Below are 16,425 nucleotides of genomic sequence, written 5' to 3' on the forward strand. Positions count from 1 at the left end.
GGACTGATGGCCTGTATATAGGAAGTCCAGGACAACCCTAGGCTTGATTGGAAGACAGGCTGTCAATCACACATGCAAGGCTAGAATTAACTATTTGATGAACATAGGGAAACAAGGTCCAGGAGATGGTGGTGAAAATTCAATTATAGAGAATAGATAATAGAGCAGTATTCACACAGTGCATTGAAAAACTAAGCAAAAAATCAAACTGAACTTGCCTCCTGCACAACAGCGAACAGATAGACATTACAACGGTACTTGCTTTTTACAAGATGACTTATACTTTACTTTTTTTATTGTGCGTAGTTTTATTGATATCACTTTGCAGTACATACCCTCTTTTTTAATCAGTATTTTTTAAGAGACAACGTGACCCAAAATATGGGGGGGTTTCTTACCTCATTCACTTTGCAGGATAATTATTGCGGTAGCTTACTAGTACTGATATTTATGGACACAACAATGGCAAATATATGTATGATTTAGTGTTTTTATTTTCTTATTGTAAATATGTAAAAATAACATTTTTAATGTTTTTTAAAATTAAAAATAAAAACATTTTCAACTTTTTTTACATTTGTTTTTAGTTCCCTTTGGGCAAATGTAATCGTGGCCCTGGCAAAGTTACAGGAATTAATGAATGGGTGACATTGGGCCTTTGGGTCATTGTGGAGAGTTGACATTGTACAATACTGGTAGAGCAGTCCTCCATAAGCAGGCATTCAAGTGTTGTGTACACAGCTGAGTCTCCGCAGTAGTGTTCTACTTGGGCAAAAAATAAATGGATATCCAGTAATACCAAGTTATTTTTTATTTATTAGATGGGGATAACTGCTAGATCGATGAGGGTCAGACTGCTGCGCCCTCCATCATTCATGTGAATAAGGGTCCCAAGTCCCCCAGAATTCCAACTCTATGGAATTTCTAAAGAGAAGCCAAGTACAGACATTGGTTACCTCTGGCATTCCCATGGACCTATCCAGTGTATATATAACATAAAGACAGTTCATGCAACTGATACCCGTGCCCTGGATAGTATCTTTACCTCAATGCACATCTGTACTCATAATATGGTCATAGTATGTATCAATCCCTCCCCAAATACAGATATACATCACCCCCGGAGCTGTAGGTAAATTGCATCCAAATATTTTAAAGATGGCGTCCATATGTCCTTGCCTTATTGAATAATGATTTGCAAATGTCCATCTAATCCATAACAGCAAAATGGGAGCTTAGGTTTATGTTTAGAAAAGGTGATTTCTAGAAGAGATGGAGAAACCTAATCTAGCCAGGTGGCCACAAGAATTCCTTCAGAAGTAACAATGTGTGGTTTGTATTGCAAGTGGTTTTACTAAGAATCTGAACTATTTACATGATGACAGTGAACATTTTTGTGGGGAACTATGAGAAGAATTGCAATAAAATCCCCAATACTGTGTTGTTAATGAATATAGATATCTATATTACATATACTGTATACTGCAATACTGAAATAAATTATATATATATATATATATATATATATATATATATATATATATGTGTTTATATTTAGCAACAGAGTATTGTGATGTCTATATATATATATATATATATATATATATATATATATATATATATATAGACATCACAATACTCTGTTGCTAAATATAAACATATATATATATATATATATATATATATATATATATTATATATATATATATATATATATATATTATATATATAGTTTTCCCGTAAAGACAATCTCTTAACATGTACTCTACTAGGTGCCCTAGACTTGGGTACTAACAGAAAGTGACTCTCGCTCGGGCATACCAAGGCTATCTGTATATTACAATTACAAATAATGTGGGGAAGCTCTGTAAAATGTAAAGAAAACAAGAATGCAATGCTTTGGAAATCTCTTATAACCATATTTTATAATCCATGGAACACATATTAGCAGGTGAAACTTACACAATAGAACTCTTATCAAAAAGTGAAAGTTAGGGCTAGTTCACAGGGAGATATTTGCCATCAGATTTTGACGCAGAATCCACCTCAAAATCCGCCTGCAAAAAAAACGCCTCCCATTCGTTTCAATGGGAGATGCTAGTTTTTTCTTTTTTCGCTAGCCTTTTTTTGTCAGCTAACAGAAAAAATGCGACATGACCAATCTTCAGGCGGATTCTGCCTGGAAAAGCCCATTGAAGTCAATGGGAGGCGGAAAAGCGGCCACATGGTTTTTTGACGCGGTTATTGCAAACACCGCTTCAAAAGTCGCTAGCATTTTTCAAAGAGGTCCATACAATGTGCTAGAGCAAAAATAAATAAATAAAAACGCCTCGTAAAAAAAACTGCATCGAAAAAATATTTTCTAATTCCTGAAGCCGATTTTTTCCTCTCCAAAAAACTCTGTTTGAACATACCCTAAATGACGCAAGATAAAATCCCATTGAAATTAATGGAATTTGCATCGCACCAGCTAGTGTCCGTTGCTAAAATCTTGAACAGAAAATAGCCATGGACACTGCTGACAGTAGTGTGAACACCCCCTTAGTGTCCGTTTGTGTCCTTTAGTGTCCGTTTACAACCATGTCCATTTTTTCAAGTGGACAAAAAAAATCCTACATGCAGGACTTTTCTGTCATTTGAAAAAACCTGACAGTAAGTGTTTTTTTTTTTTTTTTAACATTGACGTCTATGGGCAACGGACAGTACCTGATAGCTATCAGTCACTGTCCGTTTGTGTCTTTTATGATAGGTGTCTGTTTTTTGGGCTTGAACGGATACCAATGGTAATGTGAACCCTACCTTAGTTAAAAAAAAACAAAACATAGAGCACATATCAGAAGGTAAAAGTTACATGTTAAAAAAAAAATAAAAAAAAATGGCAAGGTAAGTTTATACCACTTATTATTTGGCTCAGTTTGAGTCAGAATTTTATACCCAAATTTTGCCACAATTTGGCACATTTTGTCACATACTAAGCCCCCTTTTCCTGTGAAGTCACACCTACCTGTCTAGTATGTTGTAAGAATATTATTTCAAACAAAATGCACCAAAATATTTGACCAAATTCTGCCAGAAATAAAGGTATAAGGGAGCCTTCACACGGAGTAAACGTGCATGTATTTTTGCAAAATACACGTGTAAAAATAAGACTCCCACTGACTTCAATGATATTTTTTACGTCTGTAAAAAATACGCCTGTAAAATGTCATTGAAGTCAATGGGAGTCTTATTTTTACACGTGTATTTTGCAAAAATACACGCGCGTTTACTCCGTGTGAAGGCTCCCTAAATGTGGGCCAGTGTGACCTTTGTGATCATGACCATATAATCCTCGTTCAGCCTATATATAATGTATTTTTATGACATCAGACCCAGTTGATCCCCTCTGTACCCTTTACAATTTTACAATCTCCATTTCTTTCACATCGCTCTGGATCTAGCCAACAAAACGACACCATGTTTCGGGAGGGGGACGGACTGAGATGTAAAACCTCATTAATCTCCATTAGCTTCACCGTTGTTACTGCCAGGCAATTTGCATGTAATCCAAACCATCAATTAGGCGCTTTTTCTCTTTTTCTTAATATTCAATGCCATAAAATGAGGTCACCCTTTTGGCACAATATCCGGTGCCACCACCATTAACTAGTCAATGACAAGTTCTTTAATTTCACAAGTGTCAGACTCTTGGTAACAGGAATGAGGTGTCTGTAACTTTCCCTTTTTTGTTGCATATAAGGCAAGACTTTGGTTACGTGCATGCCGAGATACTGCGCAGAAAGCAGCTGCATTAAATAAAGCCTTAACCCTGTGCCTGACAGTGTGTGGCATGGGCACTAAATATGGGATTTCCATTAAAACTGCTGCCAAGCCCCACATTTCCATACCTAACGTCATAAATCTACTTTGTGAATCTGGCACCTTGTCCTCTGCGCGAGTCTGTAGAACCCCTTCTTGGGATTTTCTGTAGCTATTCATGCCCGGAATATGTTTATTTTACTCATTATAGCTACATTTTCTATGTACATCATCTGCCATAATGGCATCTAGATTGTAAGTCTCTCCAAGTCTCGCTGGAGCCTCCATATTCAGTTCCATAACTCCTAATACAGGCGTAATCATATAGAAAATTAGGAGTCTCATGTATCAGATAAAACGTTCTGCAACTTGCTCCAGTGCCTCGTGTTTCTTTTATTACTTTGAAAGGGGTTTCCAAAGAGTTACATATTGATGACCTATCCTTAGGATCAATACCTAGAACCCCCACCGATCATCACTTTCAAGAGACTGTAGTATTTGGGTCCTGTCCACGTGACAAACAGACATCATGTCCTGTAAAGTATAAGAGCCACTTATGCCTTGAGCAGCTGATCGGTGGGGGTCACATATTGGAATCACATATTGATGATCTGTCCTAAGATTATGTCATCAATACATATATCCCAGAAACCCCCTTGAATTCATTGGAAAAGCGGAGAATGTGTCAGCCCCTTGAGTTCCTTGAAAAATACTCAACAGATCTGTCTATGATAAATCCTGAATGTGTGAACATATCCTCGCAGCTCACTGACATTTTTATTGTAAAGTGTGCCATTTTTTTGGCATGAGTTATGTAGGAATTCTACACCAGACTGGCATAGACTGTTATTCTGACGCCCAGCCATGCACCTCATTTATTTAGAGGACGGATCCTCTTGATAATTCAGCAGCCTCTGGTGAAAATCAAGGCTTTTATTACGACTGGTGTATGAGAAACCAGTATCTGCCCCATAGTTTCTGGCATATTTAACAGAATTTTTCTTTGGGGTGTGTATGCAATACAGACAAAGCATGGATGGAGCCATTCTGATGGCCATATTAATAATATTGCTGTTAGAGCTGACAGAGTAGTATTCGATCAAGTAGGTATTCGATCGAATACTACGGTATTCAAAATACTCATACTCCGTCGAATACCACGCGGTAAATGGAAAGGCGTGTACTGTGTGGTATTCGACCGAGACCGAGTATTTCGAATACCTACTCAATCGAATACTACTCGCTCAGCTCTAATTGCTGTCTATCCTAATAACTAACAAATAAATTACAGACTATATCTCACCAGATATGTATGGCTAGTTTCTGCTCATCAGAATGCCATCCACTTGACTGTGGGGTCTTCTCCAACATGTCGTCCAATGGAAGACAACTTGTGATGTTATCAATGGAGTAGATCACTTGGTTATGGGATCTATAGTGGCTCTGTTACCATTTTTGGTCCTTCAAATTCATCCAAGTGAAATTATACAATAACTTTATGATGAGATTAAAAGTGGTCATACATAGGTTACATACAACCCTTCTCCAGTAGAGGACTCCAGTTATTCCCCAAGAATCCTTTCTTCTTGTGAACCCTAGGTATCGCAGTTTAACATGGTACTCTCTATAGAACCAACACTTGAGCAGGCCATACACTCTACTTGTTGAGCCAGCAGCTGTTCCTCCTTACCCCCTATAGATATGGCTGTGAATGAAGAGTGTGGAATAAGAATGATACCTCTAGTGATGGTGTATCCTTCTGAGAACTTGAGGAATGGCTATGTCAAAATTCAACATCCTGATCTTTCTTTCCCACAGCATCAACCACTGGGGACAAAGGTGGAAAATCGACAGGTTTGGCCTTCATTAATGTTTATGGGCACTTTTACAGTATCCAATATATTAGGGAACTTTCTTATCATCTCCTTATAACTTTTTAATAGATATATTTTAGGGGGACTGTGGTCGCCTTGCCTAAAACTGGTTCGGCCCCCATAGATGATCCTACATTTGAGGCTCCTCAATGTTTAACTTCTAATATGTGAAGCAGCAGGTACATAGACTCAGATTTGGCCCTTTTCATGGAACTACATCATAAATTTACTTTATGGTTCTGCTTTTCATCAAAAGAAATAAGCGTTGGTGTTGAAAGTTTTTCTTTGCTTCATTTAGCCAAAATCACAATAAACGACACATTTTCAAAGAAGACTTGGGAAAGCAATAAAAACAATGGCTGGGATGTTTTAATTAGAAGACGAGTAAATTACTCTCGTTCTAAGTACTGCAATCAGATGTGATGGATGAAACGCTTCCCTCCCCCGCCCCTCGCACCCATCTACATAGGCTGTGTTCTAACAAGAGTCATTAGCTCCAGGATCCACATTCATTCTGAAGTCCAGGGCCTGGGCCACAGAGGGCTTTTGACATGAAACATTCCCCAGGATTTCTGCCTAAATATGAACAGGACTTTGTTTAACTTTCTTAAATATGTTGACACAGATGGGAGTTGGGGGGTAGTTACTCCGGCTAAATGGCGAAGACTTCGTGTTCAATTAGAAGAATTAATCTGAAATGTGAAACAAGAGCCCGGATTTGAGAGATCTGTTTATTTAACCGTATTCTCTTTTGTTTTTTGGCTTTTTTAGATCTGGTGAGTGGATATTCTATGACCCCGCCTGTTCTGGACATCTCCGCAGACGAACTTGTGATCAACACCAATGACTCACTAGTTATCACCTGCAGGTAAGAGGATATTGGTGGAGAGGCAGCCTACAAAATAGTCAGAATTTCAATCCGTAAAGCTCATTGTCCAAGGATCGGGGCTATGTCCTCTGTTCCATAGGCACTCCGTGTGCTGCTATATGGTATCTTTATGTCTGCATTCTACTCTAGGGAATCACAGCTAAAAAGGCAAATCTATTAAAAATGCATCTTGAGACTAAGGCCCCACGTTGTAGAACCGCAGCTTTTTTTGTTGCAGATTTTGCTGCAGTTTTTTGAGCCAAAGCCAAGAATGGCCAGTGAAGGAATGGAACATTTATAGGAATCTCTTATACTTCTCCCTTCTGCTCAATCCACTCCTGAATTTGGCTCAAAAAACTGCAGCAAAATCTGCAACAAAAAAAGTTGCGTTTTTTACCTTCAAGAGTGTTTCCATTGTTTCTGCCAACACAAAAGATGTTACTATCAGCAGATTGGTTGGGGCCTGACTCAATCACCTATATTAATAATTTTTTCCTAACTACATATCATGATAAAGTCCTATGTGCTTTGGCTGTAGGGATTGTCCAGATTTTTTTCAATTACATTTAAGAAGAGCAAAGAATGTGTTAAGTTAAAGAAAAAATAACTTATAATTACCTGTTTTGTTTATTTTTTTAATTATGGAGACCCATTAAAAGTATAAACCTTTGGGTTTAGTTTCAATCTACATTTGCATCCTCTATAGCCGCCGGAGGCCACATCTTTTACGCCATCACTCTTTAGTCCTGTAGTCCTTCAGAATGTGGTTGAGATCACTCCATGTCAAACTCTGAGTTTGATCCAATGGCCAAGTAGTGCTCATGTAACCGTACTGTACACTTACAGAGGGCGCGTCGCTACATTTCATCCACAGTTCGATAATGGTTTCCACCTGTGGCCATTATACTATATGTGTACAGCACATTATATGTCTTTCATGTAAACCAAACAACACCATTACACGTCTATACAAACTATTTTAATAAGCAGACACAGCAAAGAGCCTAAAGCCATGAGGTTCACACTGGATGACTCCACTGCCGGCTGAAGAGTAACACACCCCAGCTAGTCTACAGCCCAGGAATGCAATAATTATCATTGGAATTTCATTCAATCCCATAAAGGATATTCAGACAATGTTAGTTTAGCTCCTTCAGAGAATCTTGAAAGGCTTAATAGATAAATAACAGGATATGCCATAAAAGTGAAATCGGGGTAGGTCTGAGCACTAGGGAGCTGTTCCCGGCACAGACGTGGCACGCAGGCAGCGCCAGTTTCAATTACAGTCAGTGATAAATACTAAGAAGTGATTTATTACATCTGACACATATTAATGAAAATACCCTGGTAATAATAATTCAATTAAACAGCTATTTCATCATGCGGTAGGCCAGGGCTAGCAATGTGGAAAATGAGGAGGCCCAAGATGGCAGTCTCGCTACTCACAGTGGATTTTGGTGCCACTCCCTGCTTTTTGTCTCGTGTAAGGGTTGGTTCACACTAGCGCTTGTATTCCGTCTGCAAGGAGTCCGCCCCAAACGGAATACCAATGCTAATGCAAGCGCTGTGCAGTTAAGCACACGGAGCCCATTGACTATTATAGTCTATGGGCTCCGTGTGCTTAACTGCACAGCACTTGCATTAGCGTTGGTATTCTGCCCGGTGGGGTCTCCATGCGGACGGAATACAAGCGCTAGTGTGAACCAACCCTAATGCTGTTTTATGGTTCCCTTGAATTTGTGGGAGACTAAAGACACAGGAGACAGGATGGCAGTGGAAACCAGCAGAGCTCGCAGCTTAGTTTACTTGGCAGAAATCATCCAGTTACAGAGTAGAGATGAGCGAGTAGTATTCGATCGAATGTCGAATATTGAGGTCTACTCGAATTGAATGTTCGATTATTTCACTACTCGCTAATCTCTACTACGTTGTCCTAGTTCCTGTCCCACCTCCCCTGCATAGTTATTGGTGTAAAAAATACGCCAGGGAAGGTGGGAGGGGAATCGAATTTTTACTGCGTTTACCACGTGGTATTCGACCAAGTACAAGTATTTCGAATACCTACTCGATCATCTCTATTACAGAGCAACATGGAGGCACTTAATGTTGTAGGATCCATGTTTAGGGCCCTTTACATATATATATAGGCAGGAGTGACTATTCTCTTCACCCTTTTGACCCTTTCCACCATGGTGATCTGAGGACATCCCGAGGGTGTAGTCTTCCCTTCCAACCACTTTTGGGAAATTCAGGGTATGTCTCAGCCAGGATTACCCAAGTTTCTGCACAGGTCTGCAATGGAAGTGTTCTATAAACAACAGGGTTATGAAGTCTTAGTTCTGTGAGGCTGGGGTCTGGTGGCAGAGCTGAAGGTGCTCTGCAAGAAACTAAACCTATCCCTCTAACGCTAGCTACTCACTTATTGAGGTGAACAGGAAGTAACTCCTGCCTAGAGATGAGCGATCGGTTCGTAACAATCTGGCTGAAGGTGAAACCGAACAATTAGGGAATTGTCTTGAACAAACTAAAATGTCCACTATGTATAGATGATAGCGGGACCACTGCTACTATTATCAGTGGTGGTCCTGCTATCACAGAAGAGCAACTTCGGCTGTTAAAATCAATGGCAGCAGTGGGTCCTCTGTGATAGTGAGACCACCACTGTGATGGTGATGGCTAATAGTGGAGGTGGTCCCGCTACTGTGTTATGATAGTATGATGTCACAATACAAGGGGAGTAAAAAAAAATGGCATGGCAGTAATTGTGATGTCACTTTCTGAGAATAAGGTATGTTTTCTAATTCTTGAATAACCCCTTAAAGCATTCTTGCCTTGTGTTATGGGGTAATAACCAGAATGCAGATATGATCATAACAGTACAGAGGAGAAAAGGGGTCACAATGCATCAATTTATACAATTTGTTTTATACAAGTCATTCAATGGCTTTTAGAATCACAATGACAACCATGACCACCTTAGGTGCCATAGTGGTGGTCAGGCCATGGTTGTCCCTCAGTATCTTATCATATACTTATGAAACCATAACTAAGAGAAGGCTACATAAAATACAATATATTTCACAAAAAGAATTGCTTGGGGGTCTTATTTTTTTATTAGATTTAGGACTGTTTAACAAATTGTTCAGGAGACCAAGTACAGAACAATGGTGACTAAGTAAAATATGATATGTATAATTATAAATCAGGCCATGGATACATCAAGTGAAATTACCGTGAACAATGAGAATGGTAACAAATCACAGTTACAATGTTCTCGTATATTTTATTATTATTGGTGGAGGCAGGTAGTATCAAATCTCCATTGTCATCATGCAGAACACAAGCTTAGATTTCAGTATAAACATCGCTCTGGTTACAGAACATTGGAAATTATATATAGACATGTACAAGCGTTTACCGGCCAAATTTAATAGGTGTCTGTAAAACAGTGAATCATGGGCTCATATGTAATGCCATATTGTGAAAGTGATCTGTAATGCAGAGTCTATTCCCTACTATGGACACCTGCAATATCTGCAATCTTATACATGGTGACAAAGGCACAAGATTACGCCATGCCATATTACACTAGCACAGGGTTTTGGGTTCAATACCATTAATCTATAGACAGTGATTCTTCGAGACTCCTCAGCATGGCAAATGAATCTTTAATTCTATTAAATAATAATAATATTCAACATCTTATTACCAACTTAATGGAAATCTGAATTAGCTTGGGGCTACTCCTTAGACTCCTGTCTAAGTGGTTCCTGGTTTTCACTTTTAATCCCCATATGGGGATCTGGTCTTCACTGTGAGGAACCGCCAGGTCACTAACTTAGTAGGAGTCTCAGTTCGAAGACAACAGGCCCAGATGGTGAATGGCAGGGACGTGGTAAGAGGATACTTTGAAGTCAAGGCAGGTGGAGTTTGTGCATCACAGTACACAGGCAAAGATTAGGGCAGGTAGCACAGGTTCAAATACAGAAAACAGTCAGAGGTCAGGACACATGGAGTAGGTTCAGATAAAAATTCACATGCAGATGTTTGTGTAGACAAACTCCTTTGTTGGATACTAAGAACCTTTGAACCTTATAACCCAAGCACCTTCCTGTGGGGAAAGGTGATTTATATAAGGAATAGAGGGAACTGTCTGGGAACCGATAGCAGCAGGTTCTTTTCAGGCAAAGCATTTTTCTGGCAACATTGCTACTTCAATCGGATACAACCTTTGGATTACCATTAATCTGATATGGTAGAAATACCATATAGTGTCATCAATGTATATCCTGTGAAGACACCTTTAAGGCTTATGTGAACTTCTCAAACAAATTGAGCGAGATCCCTTAAATAAGAGGCCTTCAATATTTTCCGTATGAATGAAACATTTTCTGAACAATCTTTGTATTGTTTGGCTTTTTTGTATTGGCAAATATCTTTATGGAGATTTGTATTAGTTTTGATCCAAACACTATTTTCAGTGTGTTAGCGGGCCTTATAATAAATGTTTCCCTCTATCATCATCGCATTTTAGATTCACAACTTTGTTCAAATTTCTTAGTAACTTTTTAGCAGTTTCAGCTCAATTTTTCTGACACAGAGCTCCAAATCCTGAGCATAGTCATAGATTTGAAAGTCAATGCTCGTGGTCTGCAGGAACCCCAAGAGGAAGCTTCCGGCATTTTGTGTTATTTTTGAGCTCAATGTATACAATAACCTCCTAAGTGCTGGTTTCAGCCAGCCAGAATTTTATCATTTCCAAAATTCATACTATAGTTTTGTGAGAAAAGCCTGAAAATAAATTATATTTTATTCATTTATTGCTCTGCTCATTCAGAGCTTGGGAGTTCAGTGGGCATATATACAAAGGTAGCTCCCAATCTCTGAGAAAGACCGCCCACTGGACTCTTAACCCCAGAAAGAGCATGATTTGAATGAATAAATGAGTAAGTAATACTGAAAAATATACAGTATACTATATATAGTTATAATTTTTTCCACAAAACTATATATAAATCTGTTCATTTACCTCCTACTCCATAAATGTACGTTCGCACGGCAGAATTTGTACAAGTTGAAAAATCCAGTCTCAGGAATTTGAAAATGAATTTTTCTGATTAACCAGATTCTACCTTGTCAATATACAAAAGAATCGGTCACCGAAACCATTGCAGAATTATCAAGTTCTTCACCAGATAGGCAGAAATTTTGGATGGAGCATAACCTTATTTTTTCTGCTACCTGAGAATTTCAGCTAGAGGAAAAAAATCTATGTATGCTTCGCATTGAAATAAATGTGAGGAGGAATCCAAATTCCCTAATGTTCACCAATACATTTCACCTATCTATCTATTTATCTAAGGTCTATCTATCCATCTATCTGTCTATATATGGTATCTATCTGTCTATCTACAGTGTGTATATATCAACCTACTCCCCCAACTACTTACTGCTCCTCATCCCTGACTTGTTTCTCCTCCATCACTGATGAAAATCTCTCCTCCCTAATCTCCAAATCCCACCTCACCTCCTGCACGCTTGACCCAATCCAGTCACATCTCATCCCCAAGCTCACTGAAGTCATTACTCCGGCCCTAAGCCATCTCTTCAACCTATCCCTAGCCAATGGATCCTTCCCCTCCGCCTTCAAACATGCCACTGTCACACCTATACTTAAGAAGCCGTCCCTCGACCCGTCCTCCCCAGCCAACTGTCATCCCATCTCACTGCTCCCGTACACCTCAAAAATACTTGAGCAACATGTCCACTCCGAACTCTCCTCCTATCTCTCATCCAACCTGCTCTTTGACAGACTACAGTCAGGCTTCAGACCCCGTCACTCCACTGAAACTGCCCTAACAAAAGTCACTAATGACCTGCTAACCGCCAAAGCCAAGCGCCATTACTCTGTCCTCCTCCTCTTTGACCTCTCCTCTGCCTTTGACACAGTTGACCACTCCCTCCTGTTAGAAATTCTCTCATCCCTTGGTATCTCAGACCGGGCTCTTTCCTGGATCTCCTCATACCTCACCAACCGCACATTCAGCGTCTCCTACTCACACACTACCTCCTCACTGCGCCCTCTCTCTGTAGGTGTCCCCCAGGGCTCCGTCCTAGGACCCCTCCTGTTCTCCATCTACACCCTTGGCCTGGGCCAACTCATAGAATCTCATGGTTTCCAGTACCACTGTTATTCCGACAACACCCAAATCTACATCTCTGGACCAGACATTACCTCCCTGCTGGCCAGAGTTCCAGATTGTTTAGCGGCCGTAGCCTCCTTCCTCTCCTCCCGCTTTCTCTAACTCAACATGGAGAAAACAGAGTTCATCATCTTCACCGCATCCCGTATGGCCCCTCCACCCGACCCATCTATCAAAGTTAACGGAACCCCACTTACCCCTGTCCCACAGGCCCGATGCCTTGGGGTAACCCTGGACTCTGACCTATCCTTCAAGTCACAAATTCAAACCCTCAACACCTCCTGTCGCCTCCAGCTCAAGAACATCCATCAAATCCGCTCCTTCCTCACCCAGGAAACTACCAAGATGCTCGTCCAGGCCCTCATAATCTCCCGCTTAGACTACTGCAACACCCTTCTGCATGGACTCTCAGCAAACACCCTCGCCACCCTCCAGTCCACCTTAAACTGCGCTGCTCGCTTAATTCACCTCTCCCCCCCGATCTTCATCGGCTGCTCCCCTCTGCCAGTCCCTCCACTGGCTACCCATAGCCCAGCGAATTGAGTTCAAGCTACTAACGTTAACATACAAAGCGATCCACAACCTGTCCCCTCCATATATCTCTGAACTAATCTCCTGCTACCTGCCCACACGTAACCTCAGATCCTCCACCGACCTCCTACTCCGCTCTGCCCTCATCCGCTCCTCACACAACCGTCTCCAAGATTTCTCCCGTGCATCCCCCATACTCTGGAACTCCTTACTAAGACACATAAGACTGATCCCCACAATCACAGGCTTCAAGAAGGCCCTGAAAACTCACCTATTCAGGAAGGCCTACACCCTCCAATAACACTATCACCGCACTGCCATGTGTACAGTCTCCCCCTCTCCTTCTGTCTCTACCCCCCCCCCTTCCCTCATAGACTGTAAGCCCTCACGGGCAGAGCCCTCTACCCCACTGTGCCAGCCCATCACTGTTAGTATTTTATCTACCTGCATATTCTGTGTACTGTATGTAAACCCCAAATGTAAAGTACCAAGGAATTAATGGTGCTATATAAATAATTATATATATATATATATATATATATATATATATATATATATATATATATATATATATATATTAGAGATGAGCGAACACTAAAATGTTCGAGGTTCGAAATTCGATTCGAACAGCCGCTCAATGTTCGTGTGTTCGAACGGGTTTCGAACCCCATTATAGTCTATGGGGAACAGATACTCGTTAAGGGGGAAACCCAAATCCGTGTCTGGAGGGTCACCAAGTCTACTATGACACCCCAGGAAATGATGCCAACACCTCTGGAATGACACTGGGACAGCAGGGGAAGCATGTCTGGGGGCATCTAACACACCAAAGACCCTCTATTACCCCAACATCACAGCCTAACAACTACACACTTTACACACTCAATACCACCTCTCTGACAGTAGGAAAACACCTTGAAACATGTGTATTTGGCACTTGCAGTGAGGAGAGCTTGTCACCAGCAGTGAATTTGGCCCTTGTAGTAAGTTGAGGTTGGCACCAACATTTGTTTTGAAAATCAGGGTGGATTGAGCCTCTAACCAGCAGAGTTTGGGCAAATTCATGGTGGAGGGAGCCTCTAAAAACCCCAGTTTGGACCAATTCATGGTGGAGGGAGCCTCTAAAAACCCCAGTTTGGACCAATTCATGGTGGAGGGAGCCTCTAAAAAACCCAGTTTGGACCAATTCATGGTGGAGGGAGCCTCTAAAAAACCCAGTTTGGACCAATTCATGGTGGAGGGAGCCTCTAAAAAACCCAGTTTGGACCAATTCATGGTGGAGGGAGCCTCTAACCAGCCCAGTTTGGACCAATTCATGATGGAGGGAGCCTCTAACCAGCCAAGTTTGGACCAATTCATGGTGGAGGGAGCCTCTAAACAGCCCAGTTTGGGCAAATTCATGGTGGAGGGAGCCTCTAAAAACCCCAGTTTGGACCAATTCATGGTGGAGGGAGCCTCTAAAAACCCCAGTTTGGACCAATTCATGGTGGAGGGAGCCTCTAAACAGCCCAGTTTGGACCAATTCATGGTGGAGGGAGCCTCTAAAAACCCCAGTTTGGACCAATTCATGGTGGAGGGAGCCTCTAACCAGCAGAGTTGTGGGAAAGCAGGGTGGAGGGAGCCTCTAACCAGCAGAGTTGGTGGAAATCAGGGTGGAGGGAGCCTCTAACCAGCAGAGTTGTGGGAAAGCAGGGTGGAGGGAGCCTCTAACCAGCAGAGTTGGTGGAAATCAGGGTGGAGGGAGCCTCTAACCAGCAGAGTTGTGGGAAAGCAGGGTGGAGGGAGCCTCTAACCAGCAGAGTTGTGGGAAAGCAGGGTGGAGGAAGCCTCTAACCAGCAGAGTTGTGGGAAAGCAGGGTGGAGGGAGCCTCTAACCAGCAGAGTTGGTGGAAATCAGGGTGGAGGGAGCCTCTAACCAGCAGAGTTGGGGGAAATCAGGGTGGAGGGAGCCTAGTATTAGCAGAATTGTGCAACGCTTATGGTGGATGAATATGAGGATGCGGAGGAATTGGAGAGGTTGAGTACAGACATGGAGTTTCATGTTGGGGTGCTTTACACAGGTGGGCACAAAAATGAAGGCTCTATCCAGTGGTGGTTCATTTTTATCAAAGTGAGCCGGTCGGCATTCTCAGCTGACAGACGGGTGCGCTTGTCAGTGATGATGCCACCGGCTGCACTGAACACCCTCTCAGATAGGACGCTGGCGGCAGGACAGGACAGCACCTCCAAGGCATATAGGGCAAGTTCAAGCCACAGGTCCAACTTCGACACCCAATACGTGTAGGGCGCAGAGGGGTCGGAGAGGACAGGGCTGTGGTCGGAAAGGTATTCCCGCAACATGCGCCTATACTTCTCACGCCTGGTGACACTAGGACCCTCCGTGGTGGCACTTTGGCGAGGGGGTGCCATCAAGGTGTCCCAGACCTTAGACAGTGTGCCCCTCGTTTGTGTGGACCGGTGAGAACTTGGTTGCCTACTGGAGGAACTGCCCTCCCTGCCGCCAACGTCACATGCTGGAAACATCTCCATCATATTCTGCACCAATTGCCTGTGGCAAGCATTGATGCGATTGGCCCTCCCCTCTACCGGAATAAAAGACGAGATGTTGTTTTTATACCGGGGGTCAAGGATAGCAAAGATCCAGTACTGGTTGTCCTCCATGATTTTGACAATACGCTTGTCGGTTGTAAAGCACCCCAACATGAACTCAGCCATGTCTGCCACAGTGTTAGTTGGCATGACTCCTCTGGCCCCACCGGAAAGTTCAATCTCCATTTCCTCCTCATCCTCCATGTCTACCCATCCGCGCTGCAACAATGGGACGATTCGAAATTGCCCGGAAGCCTCCTGTATCACCATCACATCATCGGACAACTCTTCTTCCTCCTCCTCCTCCTCCTCCTCCTCCTCCATTAAACGCGATGAAGTGGACAGATGTGTGGACCTACTCTCCAGCTGTGACGGATCGGATGCTATCCCTGACTCCTCTGTGTGATCTGAGTTATCCCTGATGTCAATCAGGGATTCTCTCAGAACACACAAGAGCGGGATTGTAAGGCTCACCATCGCATCCTCAGAGCTCACCCTCCTTGTGGACTCCTCAAAGACCCGTAGGATGTCACAAAGGTCTCTCATCCATGGCCACTCATGG

The 16,425-nt window shown here is 42.1% G+C and overlaps 1 protein-coding gene across 1 annotated transcript in view; it reads left to right on the forward strand.

Annotated features, from left to right (window-relative positions):
- The window catches only part of FLT4 (fms related receptor tyrosine kinase 4), a 182,972-nt gene that overhangs the window by 73,242 nt on the left and 93,305 nt on the right, over nt 1–16,425 (forward strand). Inside the window, exon 2 of the mRNA XM_075274970.1 lies at nt 6,444–6,540. Within this exon, the coding sequence (XP_075131071.1) occupies nt 6,444–6,540 (97 nt within the window). The remainder of the gene's footprint in view (nt 1–6,443; nt 6,541–16,425) is intronic.

This window comes from Leptodactylus fuscus, chromosome 5 (genome assembly GCF_031893055.1).
Source record: "Leptodactylus fuscus isolate aLepFus1 chromosome 5, aLepFus1.hap2, whole genome shotgun sequence".
In the NCBI taxonomy this organism is placed as follows: Eukaryota; Metazoa; Chordata; class Amphibia; order Anura; family Leptodactylidae; genus Leptodactylus; species Leptodactylus fuscus.